The 18693-nt window shown below is 36.2% G+C and overlaps 2 protein-coding genes across 6 annotated transcripts in view; one reads left to right on the top strand and one right to left on the bottom strand.

Moving 5' to 3' along the window:
- abca1b (ATP-binding cassette, sub-family A (ABC1), member 1B) overlaps window positions 1–9323 on the bottom strand; it is a 48231-nt gene extending 38908 nt beyond the window's left edge. Inside the window, exons 1-5 of the mRNA XM_055178957.2 lie at window positions 9147–9323; window positions 6270–6370; window positions 5459–5552; window positions 2843–2984; window positions 2619–2737 (exon numbers count right to left, since the gene is read on the bottom strand). Of these exons, the coding sequence (XP_055034932.2) occupies window positions 2619–2737; window positions 2843–2984; window positions 5459–5552; window positions 6270–6335 (421 nt within the window). The 5' untranslated portion in view covers window positions 6336–6370; window positions 9147–9323. The remainder of the gene's footprint in view (window positions 1–2618; window positions 2738–2842; window positions 2985–5458; window positions 5553–6269; window positions 6371–9146) is intronic.
- Window positions 9324–14185: 4862 nt separating this feature from the next.
- Window positions 14186–18693, top strand: part of slc44a1b (solute carrier family 44 member 1b) — a 34304-nt gene continuing 29796 nt past the window's right edge. For 2 of the 5 annotated variants that reach the window (XM_055178963.2, XM_055178962.2), the window contains exons 1-2: window positions 14190–14349; window positions 18009–18098. In XM_055178963.2, the coding sequence (XP_055034938.1) occupies window positions 14293–14349; window positions 18009–18098 (147 nt within the window). In that variant the 5' untranslated portion in view covers window positions 14190–14292. Of the gene's footprint in view, window positions 14350–17083; window positions 17385–18008; window positions 18099–18693 lie in introns of those variants that run through there. The other 3 variants (XM_055178958.2, XM_073854505.1, XM_073854506.1) reach the window with 3 other exon arrangements.

Here is an 18693-nt window from a genome sequence, read left to right as displayed (position 1 = left end):
TCCTCTTTACTTACATTGAACGGTTAAGTCCAAGGAGGCATCCATATTGTTCCGCCGTATTGATAAACTATAATAGCAGAGAGGGACAAAAAGCACTAGCCTATCACGCGTTTCCACAACGCGTTTTCATTCAGAACATGTGAACCAGCTGAAACGGACAAGGAGATCGGCAAATACATAACGGCTACCGTAGTTGCAACACGGATGTGGAAAAGCAAGGCGCTAGAGAGCACTATTCGTTTGAATGCAAAATACAATTTCACCACTAGATGGGGGTAAATTCTATTTATTGTCCCTTTAAACCCTGTGTCAAAGAGCTGAACCATAACTTCTTGTTGCGATGGCATGCGCGTTCTCACTAAAGGGGATCGCACACCGGCCGCGCAGCTCAGCACCGCGCCGTTCTAAAAAAATCAAACACATTGTTTTCTATGAGTATACGCACACCGGTGCCGCCAGGTGGCCCCTGTCCGCGCCACCCAGCTGTGACTCAGGAAGTTGCTCAAATCCCTGTCGCGCCACTCACATAGTTTAACATTAAATGACATCATATTTGTCCCAAATCATTAACGATTAATATTGGCTGCTAACGTATTAGACGCTAACTGACGAAGCTCGCACTATTTAATGTGCACTTCCGGTTTACAATACCTCCGAGATGTCCTAGACGCGACTCGATGCGGCGCTGCGCGGCCCCTTAAACCACGCCCCATACAGCATTTTTCTGCCTCTTATTCCCTTATTCTCTTATTCCCACAATATGCTTTCCGTGAGCGATCTGTATGGGAGCGATCCCAGAACATTTTATGGATATTTTTAGGGACCAAAGTGCTGTGTGAATGGGGTATTATGTGGACAAATCTAGTACAGTGGTTCTCAAACTGGGGTCCGGGGCCCCCATGGGGGCCGCGAGATGGTGCCAGGGGGGCCCCAGTTTAATGACATTTTATAAAATACATTCATTTATCATGAATTCTGTGTAATTAAACCTAAAAAAATAAGGCTACTAACCAACAGCACTACTTTTTATAACTTAATATGTTTTTTTTAATTAAAATGTTACATTTTAGAACAGTTTTTGTCATAAACTTTCTTTGGGGGGCCGCAAAGGAATGCACCGTACACAAGGGGGGCCGCACGCGGAAAAAGTTTGAGAACCACTGATCTAGTAGAAGTCTGCAAATCCAGCAGTGCGGTTATCATAGCAAATGATCTAGTGTGAATGGGTTGAGGGATAAATTTAACCGTAAAGCCAATAAACTTGGCTTTTTCAAGTCAGTTGTACTCAAAAAAGAATAAAGACAAAAATGAATGAGATCGCAGTGAGCGGAAGCCACGATAAACACCAACAATGACCCGATGGCGAGTTCAAAGCATTCCTATTGTCATACAGGCCGAGACACATTGTTGAGGCTTTAATTGGAACAGGTGTCCTGACAAGAATCTCTTTTTTTTCTCATTTTCTACTCTAGGGTTCAGATCAACGCTTAAACTAAACATCTCTAAACCGTTACATGCTAAAAAAAACTCATATGGAAGGGACTTTATTTACACTGAAGCCACAGTTTTAAATTCTGGTAAGCAGAAGTGATCACACAAAAGACCTTCCTTTCTTCACATAATCGCTCTTAAAAATGAAATGTATATAAACCAAATAATGCATTTTCATGTTTTCTATATGGGATAGAGCGAGGAGCATTATGGGAAAGGACACAGGTGATCTGTCTACAAATCTACTCCAAAGATCACAATAAAATATGATCTAACAAGTGTCAGTGGCGTCTTTCAAACCGTTCTGCTATTAGACACGATGATGTGATTAAACGTCACTTAGCGTGAGAAGAGCAGTCTGGATTTGGGAAGCATTTTTTTTGTTACCCAGTACAGGCAGGTAATGTTAGAGGTTTGGATTCTTGGATGTGTTTGTGCATCCTATTTGCTCCCACACATGCCCTTATGCCGACTTGTCACGGCTTGTATAAAAGGTTTGATCTTTCCAACCACCCACCTCCTATCCAGTTGGAACATTTCACTCTTCCAGCAAATCTCCTGAGGCTGATGGGATTTAACCTTTAGCTTTCATATGATTTAAGGAGTTCTTGTCGATTTTGTTTAAAGGATAGTTGTGGTCCTTGATGCTGATTGGCCAATAGCCGTGGTTTATTTTTGATAATCTTATCCCAAAGCTACTATTCTGTATCACTGCACAATACCCGATCGGTGTTTTTCATGTTGCATAGCAGCGCTCTGTTACTCCTTGCATGTTAGGAACTGTTTCTTTTTCCAACAGACGGATTGCATACTTTATATTTTTATTTTATAAAAGCAAAAAGGCACTCACAACTGTAGGATTGTTAACTGTAGCATTCCTGAAAAAACCCTAAAAAGGACACTATTTGTACCTGTCGAGTTCTTGCAATGGTTTGCTTTCAAAAGATATGTGACATGTTTAGCTTTCTGTTTTTAAGTTGTATGTTTGAGTTTGACTGTTCCTCCCGCAGTACATTGGAACTTTAGGGGTTAAAATACAGTACAGCCTCAAGTGCCTTAATGCTAAGAAAACATGATAAGGTTTTGATTTGTGGCCACTTTATGGTACTGTACTTTATTGTACTCACCCGCCGTGTTCATTTGCATTTCTTTTACAGCACTGATAAGCTCCTTGAATCCGTCTAAGCTCTTGTCATTTTGACTGTACAGCAAAATCTTCTTGGCATCGGAAAACAGGCGTGAGATTCTGAAGAAATGTTCGAAAAAAATTACTACGCGCAGTTTGTAATTATCAACATTAAAGTTGACATTTATGTCATTTCCAAATCTTCAGCTGTAGGCATCAACTTACATGGAATCATTAAAGTTCCCGACAACTCCGGGAGATTCCCCAGGGGTTGGGTGTCGGAAGCAGGGATTGTTGGCGTTACAGACAATGCCCTGGATCCAGGGCAGGGTGCCCGCTGAGGGCATGGCTTTGTTGGGAAAGTGACCTGTAACAAATAAATAGGGACATAGTTATCTTCCTCATTAAAGGGAGCTGAAAAGCTTTCCACATTAGACAGTAAACCAAGATGTTGACGTCGTCAAGTGACGACAATAAATGTTTTATTTTTGGTACAACTGCCCCCCCCCTCATTTTTTTTCCGTGATAGCTTGTGTTACTTATTTGACAAAAATGCATTTACTTTATATATGATGACGACTTTGTTGTTTAGATGTCCAGATTATACAGACATGCCATCAGATAAGCATCCAACGCTTAACCCCGGACACAATGTGCCGAATTAGATTTTTGCTGTGTTCCAGCATTGTAGCCTATCCTCAAATACAGATAATGCACATGTACCCTTAGACTGTCTTATCTGTCCGTCGTGGACCTACAAAACACCAGCAAACATCTGAAACTTCTTGTGGAAGCTGCTCCTCAAGGGGACTTTATCAAGTGATTACCTAAGCGGTAAATCTGACCTATGTCCTCCAACATCCTTACACACACACACACACACACACACACACACATAGAGGATCAGTGTATATTTTCTATAATGAGTCAAATATGTAAGACTGCTATCAGTCAACCTTAAGACTGCCAGCTGCCTCACTGCTGAGCACAGCACAGATAAGATAATACACAGAGAATGAGCTAATCAATTCATAGGGGGTATATATGTGGTACGTATATTCATATCATCTTTAACATCATTTCTAACTGGGTAAATTATGCTGAAAGTGTCACTCCAAAATCAAAAGTAAGAAAAAATAAATGATATTTTTTTTGTTGACATACATTTGATGTACAAACAAATATAAACAAATGCAGTTACAGTGTGAGAGATTTAAAACAAGTATCAAGTACAAAATCATTCTTATCCATCTGATCACTTGAGCAAACATATTGCAACATATCCCAAGTCACATTGTGTACGGTTCAAAGCAAAACTATTCATCCATCCCCATATATCCAGAATTTGTAGGAGAAGTGAAACTATAAATATCACCCACTCTTTCCTGTCTAAACCAGAGCGAAGCACACAAGTGTGACTATTCCTGCGTCAATATGATCTCATGATCAAAGCTCACAGTTCCCCAAAAACAAACACAATCTAACGTAATGTATAGGTTCACACACTGCGTCAGCATATACTTTATTCTATATAGTATAATGTTATATAATAGTATTAGGGATGCATAGATACATCAGCCTGTGATTAGTATTGGACATTGGTCGATTATTTAAAACCGCCGATGACCAGGAAAAATTAAAAGGGGTGGTCACTTTAAAACTGTGCGATTTGATGACAATCACAAAAAAAATGCACTTCTAGGATTTCACTTTCAAAACAAGGAATAAAAAGTAAAACTATGGGTATCTATCAGTATCAGATATCTTGATCTCATAGCAATTCCTGTTGGCTAATTCGTATACAAATACAAAGTGAATTGCACAAAAAATGTAAGATTATAAAAAAAACCATAATAAAACCCCACCCCTATTCCCAACATCACATGTGCAAAAGGAAATCAAACAAAAACGTATGAAGGTTGACGTACGAGTTCATATGAATTAGCCACCTCGAATTGTAATGTGCGGATCATTCTAAGTAATCGAATATCGTATCTGCACAAAAATGTTGTATTAGTGCCATAACTTCCTAGTTTTTTTATTTTCTAATTTGTCTGGTGAATGAATTTAAGTAATTGTGTACAACTTGCATTTCACTGCTATGACTAATTCAGGCTGCAATTATGCCCTACATATAAAACTTTAACAAGCAGTTTTTAGAGGCAAGCAAAATCATCAGGTTCCGATTAGCTTGCTTTCATGTACATTAAACAATGCTTATACAAACAATAAGCATGTATATTTTATGCAAATCCTAATTTTAGAAGAAAAATGTCGCACACCTGTTAGTTCCGGATAGGTGCGTTGGATAGAGAGACAATGAAGTCCAAACATATTTAAAAATAAAGGATATCCCGCACACTATTAACTTGCAAAATATACAAAATATTTATTGTCATATATTTTGCAAGTTAATAGTGTGCCGGATATCCTTTATTTTTAATAAAATGTTTTGTCTAATGGACAAATACCAGGATGCCTCATAGTAACATCACTGTATCATTTACACATCATCTGTGACCAACAGAACACTGATATTACAGATATCAGCGATAGCTCATAATCCAATCCTGACACGTGTTAATGATACACAATAAACTGAGTTCACTGACGGGACAAATTGCACATTTGCACTGCACAGCTTTCTGACCTGTAATCGCATTAACCAACTGCTTGATATCTTGTTGAATGCATGTGGGAGCTATTTAGTATTTAAATGCCAAGATGCGATAAATACTTATTAAGAGGTATTATTATGTAACTGAAATGATAAAAAAGATCTCAACAATATCAAATCTAAACGCTTTTTCTGTGCTCATACATAACAAATGATGTACTTACATTCATGTTGTTCGTAAGGCGGGTAGTTTAACCTCACACTGATCAAGATGAAGAAAATAAAGAGAGGCCACACAATCTCCGTCAGCAGTTGGAGCTGTAAAAGATAAACACGTGAAGACAAAAGGAATCAATATTTTCATTAAACCGCAGACGGTGGTTGTCAGCCGGTCATTTACTAATAGAGCTTTCGGGAAAAAGCCCTATGACTTTAATGTACCTGCATGTCTAAAGAAAGGGTTGCTGGTTTTTATTAACACCATTTATTATTAATACCTGACAGAGGATCAATCGACCATCCAGATATAGTACAAGTGTAGAAAGAAAGCATCTATCAGGCGTAATGGCTCAGTCTGTCTCCAGTTATCTTCTTTGTGGGTAATGCTTATTTATTTTAACCATGAATCAGCTTTGTGCTGCTAAAAGTATACATGCAAGTCATTAAAGTCTAATAAAAAATTTTGTCAAAGCTCAAATCATGTTTCATGAATGAATTAACCAGACTACATTTCCAGACTTTCAATATTTTGCAACCCCACTGGTAATTCTTTGAACTTATTTATGATGTTATATATTTGGTTTAGAAAGCCACAAGTGTGCTTTAAATTAGCATATCCACGAGAGAACAATATAGGAGCATAGTCTACCCATTGCAATGTTATCAAAATCTTCTGGATATGTCTTGATAATAATCCCTGAATCAGATGAACTGCTATTATCATTTCATTTAAAAAAAATTGCTTTTTATATCCCCAAAAACTTAAAATGTATAAACTACAACAATGCATTAGGTTTCAAAAAGAAAAAGTCTTACCGTTTGTCTTCTTCTGTAAGTGAAGTTTTTCCAAAGCAGCAGACCCAGCTGAGTGGAGACGGACATCTTCACCCAGGTCCCGCTTGACTCTCAGCTCTCAACTGTTATGACACACAAGGAGAAGCAGGTCGATGAAGACATCAAACAGCCACCAACAGAGCAGCTCAAAAGTCCAGGACAAAGTTCAGCCTCCTATCTGGCGCTCTGCTCCTCGCTCACGTCTCCACTTTCCATCTTTCCTGCCCTGTTTTAGGTAAGGCAGATCTAAGCTTTCCCAGAATTCCTGGAAATTGGGGACCTTGTGATGTCAGTGAATCGCCAAGCAAGGAATTTCACAGGCCATTAGGGTCTCTGGGGAAGGTAGATTTACTCTAGTTTGATCAAAGAGGTTCATTTAAAATGCACAGATTCGCTGGATGTCCTTGCTCTATGGTAATGATGCCATTCAAATGCGAAGAGCCCCAGACATCCACGAGTGATCTACATCTGCTGCTTCTATTGTTCTCAGTGTTTATTTGCCATTGAGCGTTACTGTGATTTAATCAGCTGACCCAAAACAGAAATGATCAGATTTAGGTCTGTGGTTAACTGTTTTCATGTGCTAGAAATGAAATAAAAGCACAGTCATCTTAAAGATAAAGAAAAATCACAATTTTGATCTAGGATTGCATGTTTGAGTCAGGATTAGTAATCTCATATGCGTCTCCCTTGAGTCCCTTCGTACATCTGCAAAGCAATGACTAATCAAATCATTTCTTATCAAATTTAAATTGAAACCAAACTACATGCGCTATGCTATCAACACTACAGCTCTGTTATAATGTATATCGACTGCTGATTCATGTCCAACTAAACCTTCATAAATCTCTTGAGTTTTGAAAAAAAGAGAAACCACTAAAGCCTTTAAATGTTGTTCTAAGATTAGTATTAACACCACTGTGTAAGTGAGAAAAATTATTAAGTTGTCTGTTTTTAACACAAATTTTTCTACGTATGCAAATAGTTGCAATGCCATCCTGCCTGGTTGTAGGTACTAGGCATGGGCCGGTATAAGATTCTGGCGGTATGATAACCTTTAGCAAAAATACCACGGTTTCACGGTGCTTTTAAAAAATATATAATATTCGTAATGTATATTAAATGTAAACTTCAAATCATTCACATGATTTAATGAATGTTGTATAAACACAGCTGCTCATACCTTGGAGACGGTATCACATAATATTTTAGTGGTTGAAACCTTGACTGTTTAAAACCTCTGTATACCTTGAAACCGGTCACCGGACCACGCCTACCTGATTGTTTATGAAAATAAGATATTTTAAACTTTGATAGGACCGATAAAGTTAAACGTGTGATACTACCTTCTCAGATAAAATGTACAAGAAGATACAAAAGGTGTCACTGGGGCGGTACCTTTTAAAAAAGTACACTTTTGTTCCTAAAATGTGCATATTGGTACCTCTAAGGTACACACTGGCACCTTAAAGGGCGCCTATTTCATTGAAAAAAAAAAACCAACAACGTTATTTTGTGTATTTGGTATAATACAATGTGTTTGCGTGGTTTATGGTTCAAAAAACACATTATTTTCCCAACCCAGTGTCACGAAATTACGTGACTATTTCACGTATGGACCAGCGTGAAAATGTCACGCTTTGCCGCGTTTGAGCGTGAGCATGTCACGCTTTCTGTTTGTGTCACTGTCACGTATTGGTTACTCAACTTTTTTGTCCTAATTTCTTACCATTGTCGCTTCGGTTTAGGGTTAGATTTACATAAAATGACATCCTTACCTAAACAAACTCTAACCCCAACGCCAGGTGACAATTGGTTAAAGTTTAGAAAATATAAAAGAATAAGTATTGTATCTTTTTTTTTTATAAACCAATACTTAAAGTGACAAATACTTAAAGTGACACAAGCACCAAATCTAACCCTAAACCGAAGGAAATATGACGTTCCTTACCATGTTTGAAAGATTCGCTGACAATGCAATGCTAACAGGAGTTAACTTATGGGATAAATTTTAATAATATCGGTCTTGTGTTCATCACCAATCCCAGGAAGTAAACTTTTGCCTACAAATAGTCCAAGAAAAGAGACAATAACTCGCGTCATCGTTTACTTTGTGATTTGTACCTTTTGCATATCGTTAACATTTAATACACAGTTACAAACCGATGGAAATGTAAAATTGTGAATTGGACAATAGGTTCTCTTTAAAGGTACATATATGTACCAAAATGATAGGACCTCTTCAAAAGTTAGCACCCCAGTGACAACTTTGTACCCTTTTTTTCTGAGAGTGTAGCACAGAAAGTCCCCCGTGCCAAACACAAACGTCATAGATAATTCTTCTTATCATGATTTATTACAGAAGTGCAAGTTCAGCTACAATCCCAGTGAAATGCTACAGGATCCTTCAGTCTGTACTACACTTGACTTTCTCAGTTTTTATTTCTTTGAACATTACAGTCGCAGGTGGTAAAGCTCTTGGTGAATAAGAACTGAAGCTTTGTCTGACTGTGTCATTGTTCTACTGTACTTACAGGAGCATTTCTGGTCTTTATCCTCCGATAACGAGCCACATGTTTACTTTGGCTCTTATTCATCTTTTCTTTATGAAAAAATGTCAGTGTTTATTTTTGTAGTATACGGCAGTTGTTATTTTTTCGTCGAAGGAGCACTGTTATGTTATGCACGCGCGTCGGACTGTACACTTTTTTTATTCAGAGTTTCTCTTCATAAATACTCAATAAATCTACAGTGTCGGTATCACTTGGGCTAACATACAATGTAAGGCTATTTTGTCATCCGTATATGAAACATAACATAAATATTGTTTTATGAAAATTAAACATATATGTAACTTACCCAGACAACGCTAGTGAATTTCTGATGGACATTCGTCGTAATCCTGTTATAAACCTGCTATAATCCTCTCGTGTGGGTTTGACGCGGCGGTCTCTCCGGCATGAAGGCGCATCTGAAGGTTTTTAAGTGGTTTTATAGCGCAGGCACGCAGTCAGTCTGCATCCGCTTTGAACGCAAAGGTTACTGTCGGTCACGAAGATGTGTGCTGAAGGTTTTACTGAATGAACACGTGCTTACCCAAAACAACGTAACAACAAACAACTGTGGGCAAATCAATGCAATGAAAACAACGACGGGGTAAAACTTTATTTATTTGATTTGTTATTATGCACTTTTGTTACATCAGATACACACATATTTGATATTAGATCCTTTACACCTCAGCACATACATTCCCATCATGCCCTTAGGCTTTGGTTTTAAGTACAATATGCAGTGCTGTTGAAAGATTGATCTGAAAGTGTACATGTTTGAATTGAGTTTCGTAGACAAAAAGACTTTGAGCAAAGACTTTTTCCTTCATTACAAAACTCAAATTTTATTTTACAAAGAGTTTTTAAGTGGATGACTTGGATCGAATAATAAATCACATTGAATCATATTGTTCACTGTTATAAAATACCTCAAAAAGATAAATTAGAAAATGTCTGGGAAACATTTCTGAAAATACTAGTCAAAGGGTGACTACTATAAAGGGGACATATCATGAAAATCTGACTTTTTCCAGTGCTATATTTGGGTCCCTGGTGCTTCTATCAACCTAGAAAATGTGCAAAAGATCAACCCAGTAACTTAGTTTTGGTAAACCCTCTGCAAGCATGTGAAAAAATAGGTCAATAAAATGAAATGGCTCCCCTTGTGATGTCAGAAGGGGATTATACCGCTCCTTAATCTTTATTATCCAACCACGCCATTAGTGCAGAGATCAGCTCATTTTAAAGGACACACCCAAAAATGGCACATTTTTGCTCACACCTACAAAGTGTAATATGTAAGGAATAATTGACGACGGGCCATTGAATTACAAGAAAATAATGCACCCAAGGTGGTAATGCGGCACGACGCAAAGCGGAGCGGAATTATTTTTTAATAATTCAAAGGACCAGAGTCAATTATTCATCTTATACGACGTTACCAAAAACATTGCTCTGGTGTCTATTTTAAAGATATTTGAAATGTTAGGTGTGCGGTTTACAGAAAAATAATCAACACCCATTAAACATTTCTCAGCCAATCAGAATGCAGCATTCAACAGACCCGTGGTATAAGCTGAAAATAATAATTATATATACATGTGGAGAAATATTAAAGTCTTCAAATGTTATAATAATATCAGAATCATACACTGTCAATAGAAGAAAAAGTAAAAATATTTACGCTAGGGCTGTACCCTTTCAGAAAGTATACCTTTATACCTAAAGAGTTCATATTTAAAGTACACATTGTTACCAAAGTGAGCTTATTAGGACATCAAAATACATAATGGTATCCCAAAGGTACATATTGGTACCAAATGTGAACATATCTGTATCTAATGCAGTGTTTCTCAAACTTTTTCTGCCATTCCCCACTTTGGAGGTAGGGAAGAGTTCCAAGCCCCACCTGTCCCAATCGCCCGAACAAAATCGTAATCAGCTAGGCTTTAAGTTACCACGTGACATTTTCTACAGTCTGATTTATTTAAGTTTTAAGCTAGGTTTATGTTTAAATGTGCCGTTTTGAGTGTATGGTCAATAAATAATTAAATTAATAGATTTTCTCCCATTTTTCACGCCCCACTTGTAATGTTCCTATTCCCCACCAGTGGGGCCCGCCCTACACTTTGAGAAACACTGATCTAATGGTACATATTAGGACCTTTTTAAAGGGGTACTGCCAAAGTGATAGCTGGTGCAAAAAGATCAACACAGTAACTTAGTTTTGGCAAATAATTCTCTGCATGTGCAAAAATAGGTCAATGAAATGAAATGGCTCCCCTTGTGATGTCAGAAGGGGATTATACCGCCCCTTAATCTTTATTATCCAACCATGCCATTTAGTGCAGAGATCAGCTCATTTGCATTTTAAAGGACACACCCGAAAATGGCAAATTTTTGCTCACACCTACAAGGTGTAATATGCAATAATAAATTATCTATATGATCATTTAAGCTAGAACTTCACCTACACCAAAGATTTATTTAACAATTATATCTATATATATATCTATATATATCTATAAATATATATCTATATATATATATATATCTATATATATATATATATATATATCTATATATATATATATCTATATATATATCTATCTAGGTAGGTATAATGTTTATAATTTTTTATATTTTATATTTTTTATAGTTATTCTACAGTTATTATGAGTTTATTATTATTCTAAAATGTGGAGAAAAAAATAAAGTATTCAAGTGTTATAATAATATCAGAATCATACACTGTCAATAGAAGAAAAGGTCAAAATATTTACGCTAGGGCTGTACCCTTTCAGAAAGTATACCTTTATACCTAAAGAGTTCATCTTTAAAGTACACATTGTTACCAAAGTGAGCTTATTAGGACCTCAAAATACATAATGGTATCCCAAAGGTACATATCGGTACCAAATGTGAACATATCTGTATCTAATGGTACATATTAGGACGTTTTAAAGGGGTACTGCCCCAGTGACAGCTGCTGCACATATTTTTATCTTTATTTAACAGTGTATTGTTTGTGAAAAGGACAAAATAAATATTTATTTGAGCTACAGGTCAGCGTTTGTCTTTTATTTGTTAGCTGGCCAATGAATGCATGAATGCATCTTTAATTCTCTTAGAGATTCATTGATTCATTGTTACTAATTCATTGTTGCAAAAATACAGCAAAGCCACCAAACCTGCCAATATCTCTCAATTGAGAAATCTTCCCATGAGTACACAATGTCCCTAAACGTATTCAATATAACTAAAGCAGCCATTGGGAATTCACAAAGGGTAAATTGTTTGAAAGTTCGTTTTGGGAGCAGTTAAGAAATTGTTTAGTAAAGTACAATATAAATGTGTAATCTCAAGCTATCAGATATAATCTAAGTACTGTCATGGTTTAGTTACAGCTCTTGCTGTTTGTGTGTGCCAGTAATGTTGCAATGCAGACACTTGAAATCAAGTGAAATTTTGGACAATCCTGGTCCACGGCTCTGGACACAAATAATGAGTCATGTTCATTTCAAGGACACTGCAAAGTTAGACATCCAAATATATCTGTAATGTATTTACTGATACTATCACAAGATCCAGAGGTGTTCCTGTTATTAAACAGGACAGTATTATTATTTCATCATACTAGCAGGACACATATTTTTATTCAGAAAATACTGAAGTTGACAACTATGAGAAAGCAACGTACGCTTAGTTCATACAATTTATTATACTCAGAATGATCTGGAAGACTGAAGTAATAGAAAGGTGTGAATGACCTCAAGTAAACGGCCTGTGAGATCATTATCTAGAGGAAAGGTCAACCGATATTTGTTGCCCATCTCCAGCTGTTATCGCATACAGTTGACCGCGGTCAGTTTATTTAACACAGGAAGTCAAGTAATGTTTCTGACAGGTTTAGTAAAGACAGTGAAGGATGATGAAATAATGTAAAACTTTATTTATAAATTCTGGGAACATTTGCATCATTAAATTAGAAATTGGAAAGACTGGGACAATTTGATAAAAAAGTGAACAAATTTAATTTTAAGTGTCCAAGGTTGACAGAGAGATTGAGCAGTGGTTCTCAAACTGGGGTCCGGGGCCCCCAGGGGGCCGCGAGATGGTGCCAGGGGGGCCCCAGTTTTATGACATTTTACAAAATACATTCATTTTTCATGAATTCTGTGTAATGAAACCTAAAAAAAATAAGGATACTAACCAACAGCACTACTTTGTATAACTTAATATGTTTTATTTAATTAAAATGTTAAATTTTAGAACAGTTTTTGTCATAAATTTTCTTTTGGGGGGCCGCGAAGGAATGCACTGTACACAAGGGGGCCGTACGCGGAAAAAGTTTAAGAACCACTGCCATAGAGTGTTATTTCCCATATAACTGAATAAAATTCTTCAGCTATGAGCTCACGTACCTGCGGGTGGGGGGGCGGAGGGTACCTGCCTCCAAAGGAGGAACAAGGAACAATTTAATGCTAACTGAGTTTGCACCAGTAAACAACCAAACAAACTAAAGAAATGCTGAATAAAGATATGTCAATGCTGCTGTTTCATCAGATTTAAGGGGAAAGTTCAGGTCACGGTGTTTAAGGAGTATTAAGCCTTTAACCCAAGTAATACATTTTTTTTTATAAGCAATGCAAAAATACCCTCCTACAGGTCTTGTGATGATTACAACATCTCTTTTGAGTGACTGTAAAAAAATAACTTCATAATAAACTCCCAGGGCTGTTATTCAGGGTTTGTGGTTTTTAATACAATAACTAAACAGCTGAGTGTACATTAAAACATAAAATAGGAGACCATACTGTACAGAATGTTCCTGTTAACTGTAAGAGATAAAGTCGTGGAGTGAATCCAAGTCGACCCTTGTATTTACAGTACCAAGCACGTAGTGGGAGATAAGAATAACTTATGGCGTATGGAGTAACAAAATGGATACAAAATGTATTTTTCTTTTATGCTGTAAGACCTTTCAATAAAATGTATAATGAGTTCATAAAATTATTCATGTCTTAATGAAGCTTAATTTTAAGAAATTCATATTATCCTTTCCTATAATATATAATATTGAATATATAGTATCTGTGTTATGTAATAGCCTACAAAGTATTTGCTGGGAGAGGGTCATTCTGTATCGCCTGTATTTGAACTCCCTCTAGTGGTCAAAGAAATCACTGCATAGACAATTTTGAGATGTTTACAGCAAACTTTTTCTTTCTCACAATCTCTCTTTCTACCCCCATCTCTCTTTCTCTCTCTCTCTCTCTCTCTCTCTCTCTCTCTCTCTCTCTCTCTGACACACAAATACACACACAATAACTCACTCTCTCCCTGGTACTACAGAGAACAATGAAACAATGGTTCTCTTCTGTCGTCCAGCCTGGTATCTCAGCCGAGGCTCTGCCCTTCACATTGCGCTGTAATGCTGCACACCGAGGAAGATGAGACGGTCAACATCAAGTTCCTATAAAGGTCCATCAAAGTCCAAGTGGATAAAGGTGCGAAAGTTATTTTATGTTTTTAAAGACTGGTGAGTTCATCAAAGTGAGCTCAGAGAAACTTTAGAGATGACAAATAATCTAGCAAGGACATTTTCTTAAGTTATTAAGTTTGTAAGTTTATTGACCTGTTTGACTTATGTAGTAGTCTACTTGTTTATTTGTATAAGCGACAGAAGTTAAAATATATACAAGAATTTCTAATTCTATTATTCTTTGTTATTGTTGGTTTTATTGGTGTTCCTTATAATCCTAGTCTAGATCTAGTTAAATTAAATTAAATGAGGGTGCCTGTACGAGTTACATTATTAAAAATGAAGAATATATTTAATAATATATCAGGCTAATGCAAGTACGGTTTGTATTGTATTGTATAATTGTATTGTATTGTGTTGTAGACAGTTGTTGTTGTGCTTCTCGTAGTGACGCTCTGGTGATGTAGAATCTGGGCAATGATGATGACCATAAATGTCTGTGCGTTTTGAGTTTATCATATGACCAGCATAAGCTGGTAGCTGGTTTTAGCTGGTTTAAGGTGGCAGTAGCTGGTTTAAGCTGGTTCTCCCAGCCTGGCAAAGCTGGTCAAGCTGGTGAGTCAGCTGGTCTCCCAGCCTGACCAGCTAAGTCTAGCTAGACCATCTTTAAAAGTGACCAAAACACAGCTAGACCAGCTTGCTACACCAGCAAAACTAGCTAAAACCAACCTGCGAGACCAGCTAAAACAGTAGGGTGGGCAGGCAAACAATGACCAATTATATTAATATTATATATTTTATAAATAATATCAAAGTCACGTTGGGGCAAAAACCTTAGTCCTTTTCGAGTATATAGAATAAAAGGTAAAAATTCGCTGTAAAATTCCTAATTCCCTACTGAAAATACAGCTTGGTTTAAGTTGGTCCTCCCAGCCTGGCAATGCTGGTCAAGCTGGTGGGTGCTACACCAGCAATACCAGCTAAAACCAAGCTGGGAGGCCTGTCAAAATCCTGCCAGATCCTTGTTTGTATTTAGATCTAGTTTAGCATGGCAGGGTTCTGACAGTACATATGTTCTATGTGGGAGATGCGTGGTTTTAGTATTGGTTTATTCTGACCACGCATTTCCCGGGTCTCGTCACTTTTTCCCCGATCCCTTACTTTTGATTATTTTCCAGGTGTATGTGATTTACTTTGTCCCTATTTATTGTCCTTGTGTTTGCTGTTCTGTGCACGTTCGTCTTGTCGCATATCCAGTTGGTTATCTGTGAGTACTTTTTGAAATCTAGTCTTAGTCTGTTTAATGTTTGGTTTAAGTTAAGTGTTAGTTCAGTGTCGCGTTATCCTTGTCTTGTTTTGCCCCCTCGTGGGTTTTGTTTTTCCTGTTTACCCCGTTTGTTTAATTAATTCCTTTGTCGTCAAAGTCTGCATTTGGGTTCGTGTCTTGAGTGTCTTAAAACCCTGACAAGGCCAGCTAAAACCAGTTCACCAGCTTATGCTGGTCTTAGCTGGATTTTTTAGTAGGATTTTGAAAACATTGGATTGAAATATTTGATTGTAGTTTGTTAAAGTTTGTGTTTTAAGTTTTCTCATTTTTATAATGGTAATAATAATAATAATAATAATAATAATAATAATAGTAATAGTCATCGTAATAGTAATAGTAATAGTAATAGTAATAGTAATAATAATAATAAAAGTAGTAATAATAATAATAATAGTAATAATAATAATAATAGTAATAATAATAATAATAATAGTAATAATAATAATAATAGTAATAATAATAATAATAGTAATAATAATAATAATAGTAATAATAATAGTAATAGTAATAATAATAATAATAGTAATAATAATAATAATAGTAATAATAATAATAATAGTAATAATAGTAATAGTAATAATAATAGTAATAATAGTAATAGTAATAGTAATAGTAATAGTAATAGTAATAGTAATAATAATAGTAATAGTAATAATAGTAATAATAGTAATAGTAGTAATAGTAATAATAGTAATAGTAGTAATAGTAATAATAGTAATAGTAGTAATAATAATAATAGTAGTAATAATAATAATAATAGTAGTAATAATAATAGTAGTAATAATAATAGTAGTAATAATAATAGTAGTAATATAATAATAGTAATAACAGTAATAATAATAATAGTAATAATAAGGAAGCATAGGTGATTAAAAAAATAAGGTGGCAGTAGCTGGTCTAGGCTGGTCCTCCCAGCCTACTAAAGCTGGTCAAGCTGGTGGGTCAGCTGGTCTTCCAGTCTGACCAGCTTATGTCCAGCTAGACTATCTTAAAAAGTGACCAAAACACAGCTAGACTATCTTAAAAAGTGACCAAAACTCAGCTAGACCAGCTTACCAACTAATGCTTGTCTTCGCTGGATTTTTCAGTAGGGTTACCATCGTTTTAGAGTAGCAAACTATAATTTTATAAGAGTTTATTATGCTTCCCTATTATTATTATTATTATTATTATTATTATGAAAATGAGAAAACCTCCATGATTCGCAAATATAATAAACATTACTTTGACATACTTGTAATTATTTGCTATAGCTATTAAATCGTTTATAAGAACCCATAATGTATTATACCCATAAATTAATGTAGTTGAACAAAATCAGAGCACTTCAGTGATGGTTTAAAGCTCCCGGGCTCCTCCACTGTCCCGAAATTCAGCGTTGGTCCCGCCTACATCCAGCTCGTTCTGTGATTGGACGGCTGTGGTTCTTTTTCCGGATACACCTGCTCAACCCACCAGGAAGTGCAGGGCGATAAATCCCAAAGTAATAATCCCTTTTACCTGGACCGAGAGGACCGTACAAACGTTATTATGCGGCATATTTGGGGAAAGCCCTCGGTTTAGATGCACGTGATCGATGAGTCGTTTCAGTGCGTGACACGCAATTAATGCAGGGTCAAAAATATACCGTCAGCTCCCTGCAGGTTGGGGTTATTGTTTTCCTGCGGTGTAGCGTTTAGTTTTTGTGCGATCCTAACCTCCCTCCGGCAATGGGATGCTGTGGAAGCGCAGAGGTGAGCGACGACGCTTGCGACGTTCCGATGCTACAAATGTATCGAGTTTCCCGCGGATGTTGATACATTGCGCTGAATGTTCGTTACATTGTTTCGCGCGATGTGATACATTGTTACACGACTGAATGCCTTTGACGGGCCAATGAAGTGCTGTACTGTCACTTGCTGTACATGTAATCCTATTATTATTATTTTTATGTCCTGCGCCTGTCGCGCATAGCGATCTTTGCGTTTTATTGCAATACTTATAAGATAGCATTTGCATTAAAATACAAATCAGGTCTTTGGGTTTTTTTGCAGCACGTTGATGCATGTGATCGTAATATACACACAGATGTAGTGTGTTAGTAAACAAGCTCTGACTGAGCTTTTACAATCCAGTGTCAACACGAGCTATTAAGTTTATTTGGATAACAAATTATTTTATTTATGTTTCGGTTAGAATCTTCTATTTATTGGGCTCGTTGTTTGATAATAAATTGTTTATTTTTATTTACACACTGTAATATGTGTAGTGGCTCATTTGCAGGATATTTGCCTGTTATGTAAATCAACATTATTGTATATAAATGATACTTTTTAGTTTAAGCATGTCAACACTGTGACTATACTCTTGTATTTCAGAGGACAAAAAGAGAATGGAAACCATTGGAGGACCGAAGCTGCACAGATCTGCCATGGTTTCTGTTATTTGCATTGTTCTGTGTGGGAATGGTAAGGCATCAGTTTTTGTTATTCATAAATTATAGCAAAAATCACGTTTATATATATATATATATGCATGCTCTGTATGTACTTCTGGTCATGCTGTGTTTTACTATCTTTATGTGATAGTTGTTTATTTACATATGCAAGTGCTGATATGCTTAATATGTGATTATATTTGCATTTGTTTATGCCATGAAAATGCGTAATGTTTAGAATATGCACAAGTTATGTAGATATATAATGTAACATCATGAACTGTGTCATCTGGCATGTTTTCATGCTTATTTAACACGGCTTGTGCTAAATGCTGTACTTTGCTATATTTTTTGTGGATCTTTTTATATATATAAAAGTGTACAGATTTTACATGGTTATGCACATTTTTAGTGATGCACCGATGTATCGGACGATTTTTTTTATGAATTTGAAACAATCGGCATATTGGCAATAGCACGAGAAAGGCTGATACCGATTGTTTATTAATTTACTGCATAAAGAAATCCATTATATGTAAAAATCAGTTAATGTTGTTAATAAAATAAATGCTGAATAGCAAAAAATACCTTCGAAGGTTGTCATGCTTCTTATTATATTTGTTTTA

Source organism: Misgurnus anguillicaudatus, chromosome 16 (assembly GCF_027580225.2).
Source record: "Misgurnus anguillicaudatus chromosome 16, ASM2758022v2, whole genome shotgun sequence".
In the NCBI taxonomy this organism is placed as follows: domain Eukaryota; kingdom Metazoa; phylum Chordata; class Actinopteri; order Cypriniformes; family Cobitidae; genus Misgurnus; species Misgurnus anguillicaudatus.
This window is presented reverse-complemented; position numbering and strand designations above follow the sequence as displayed.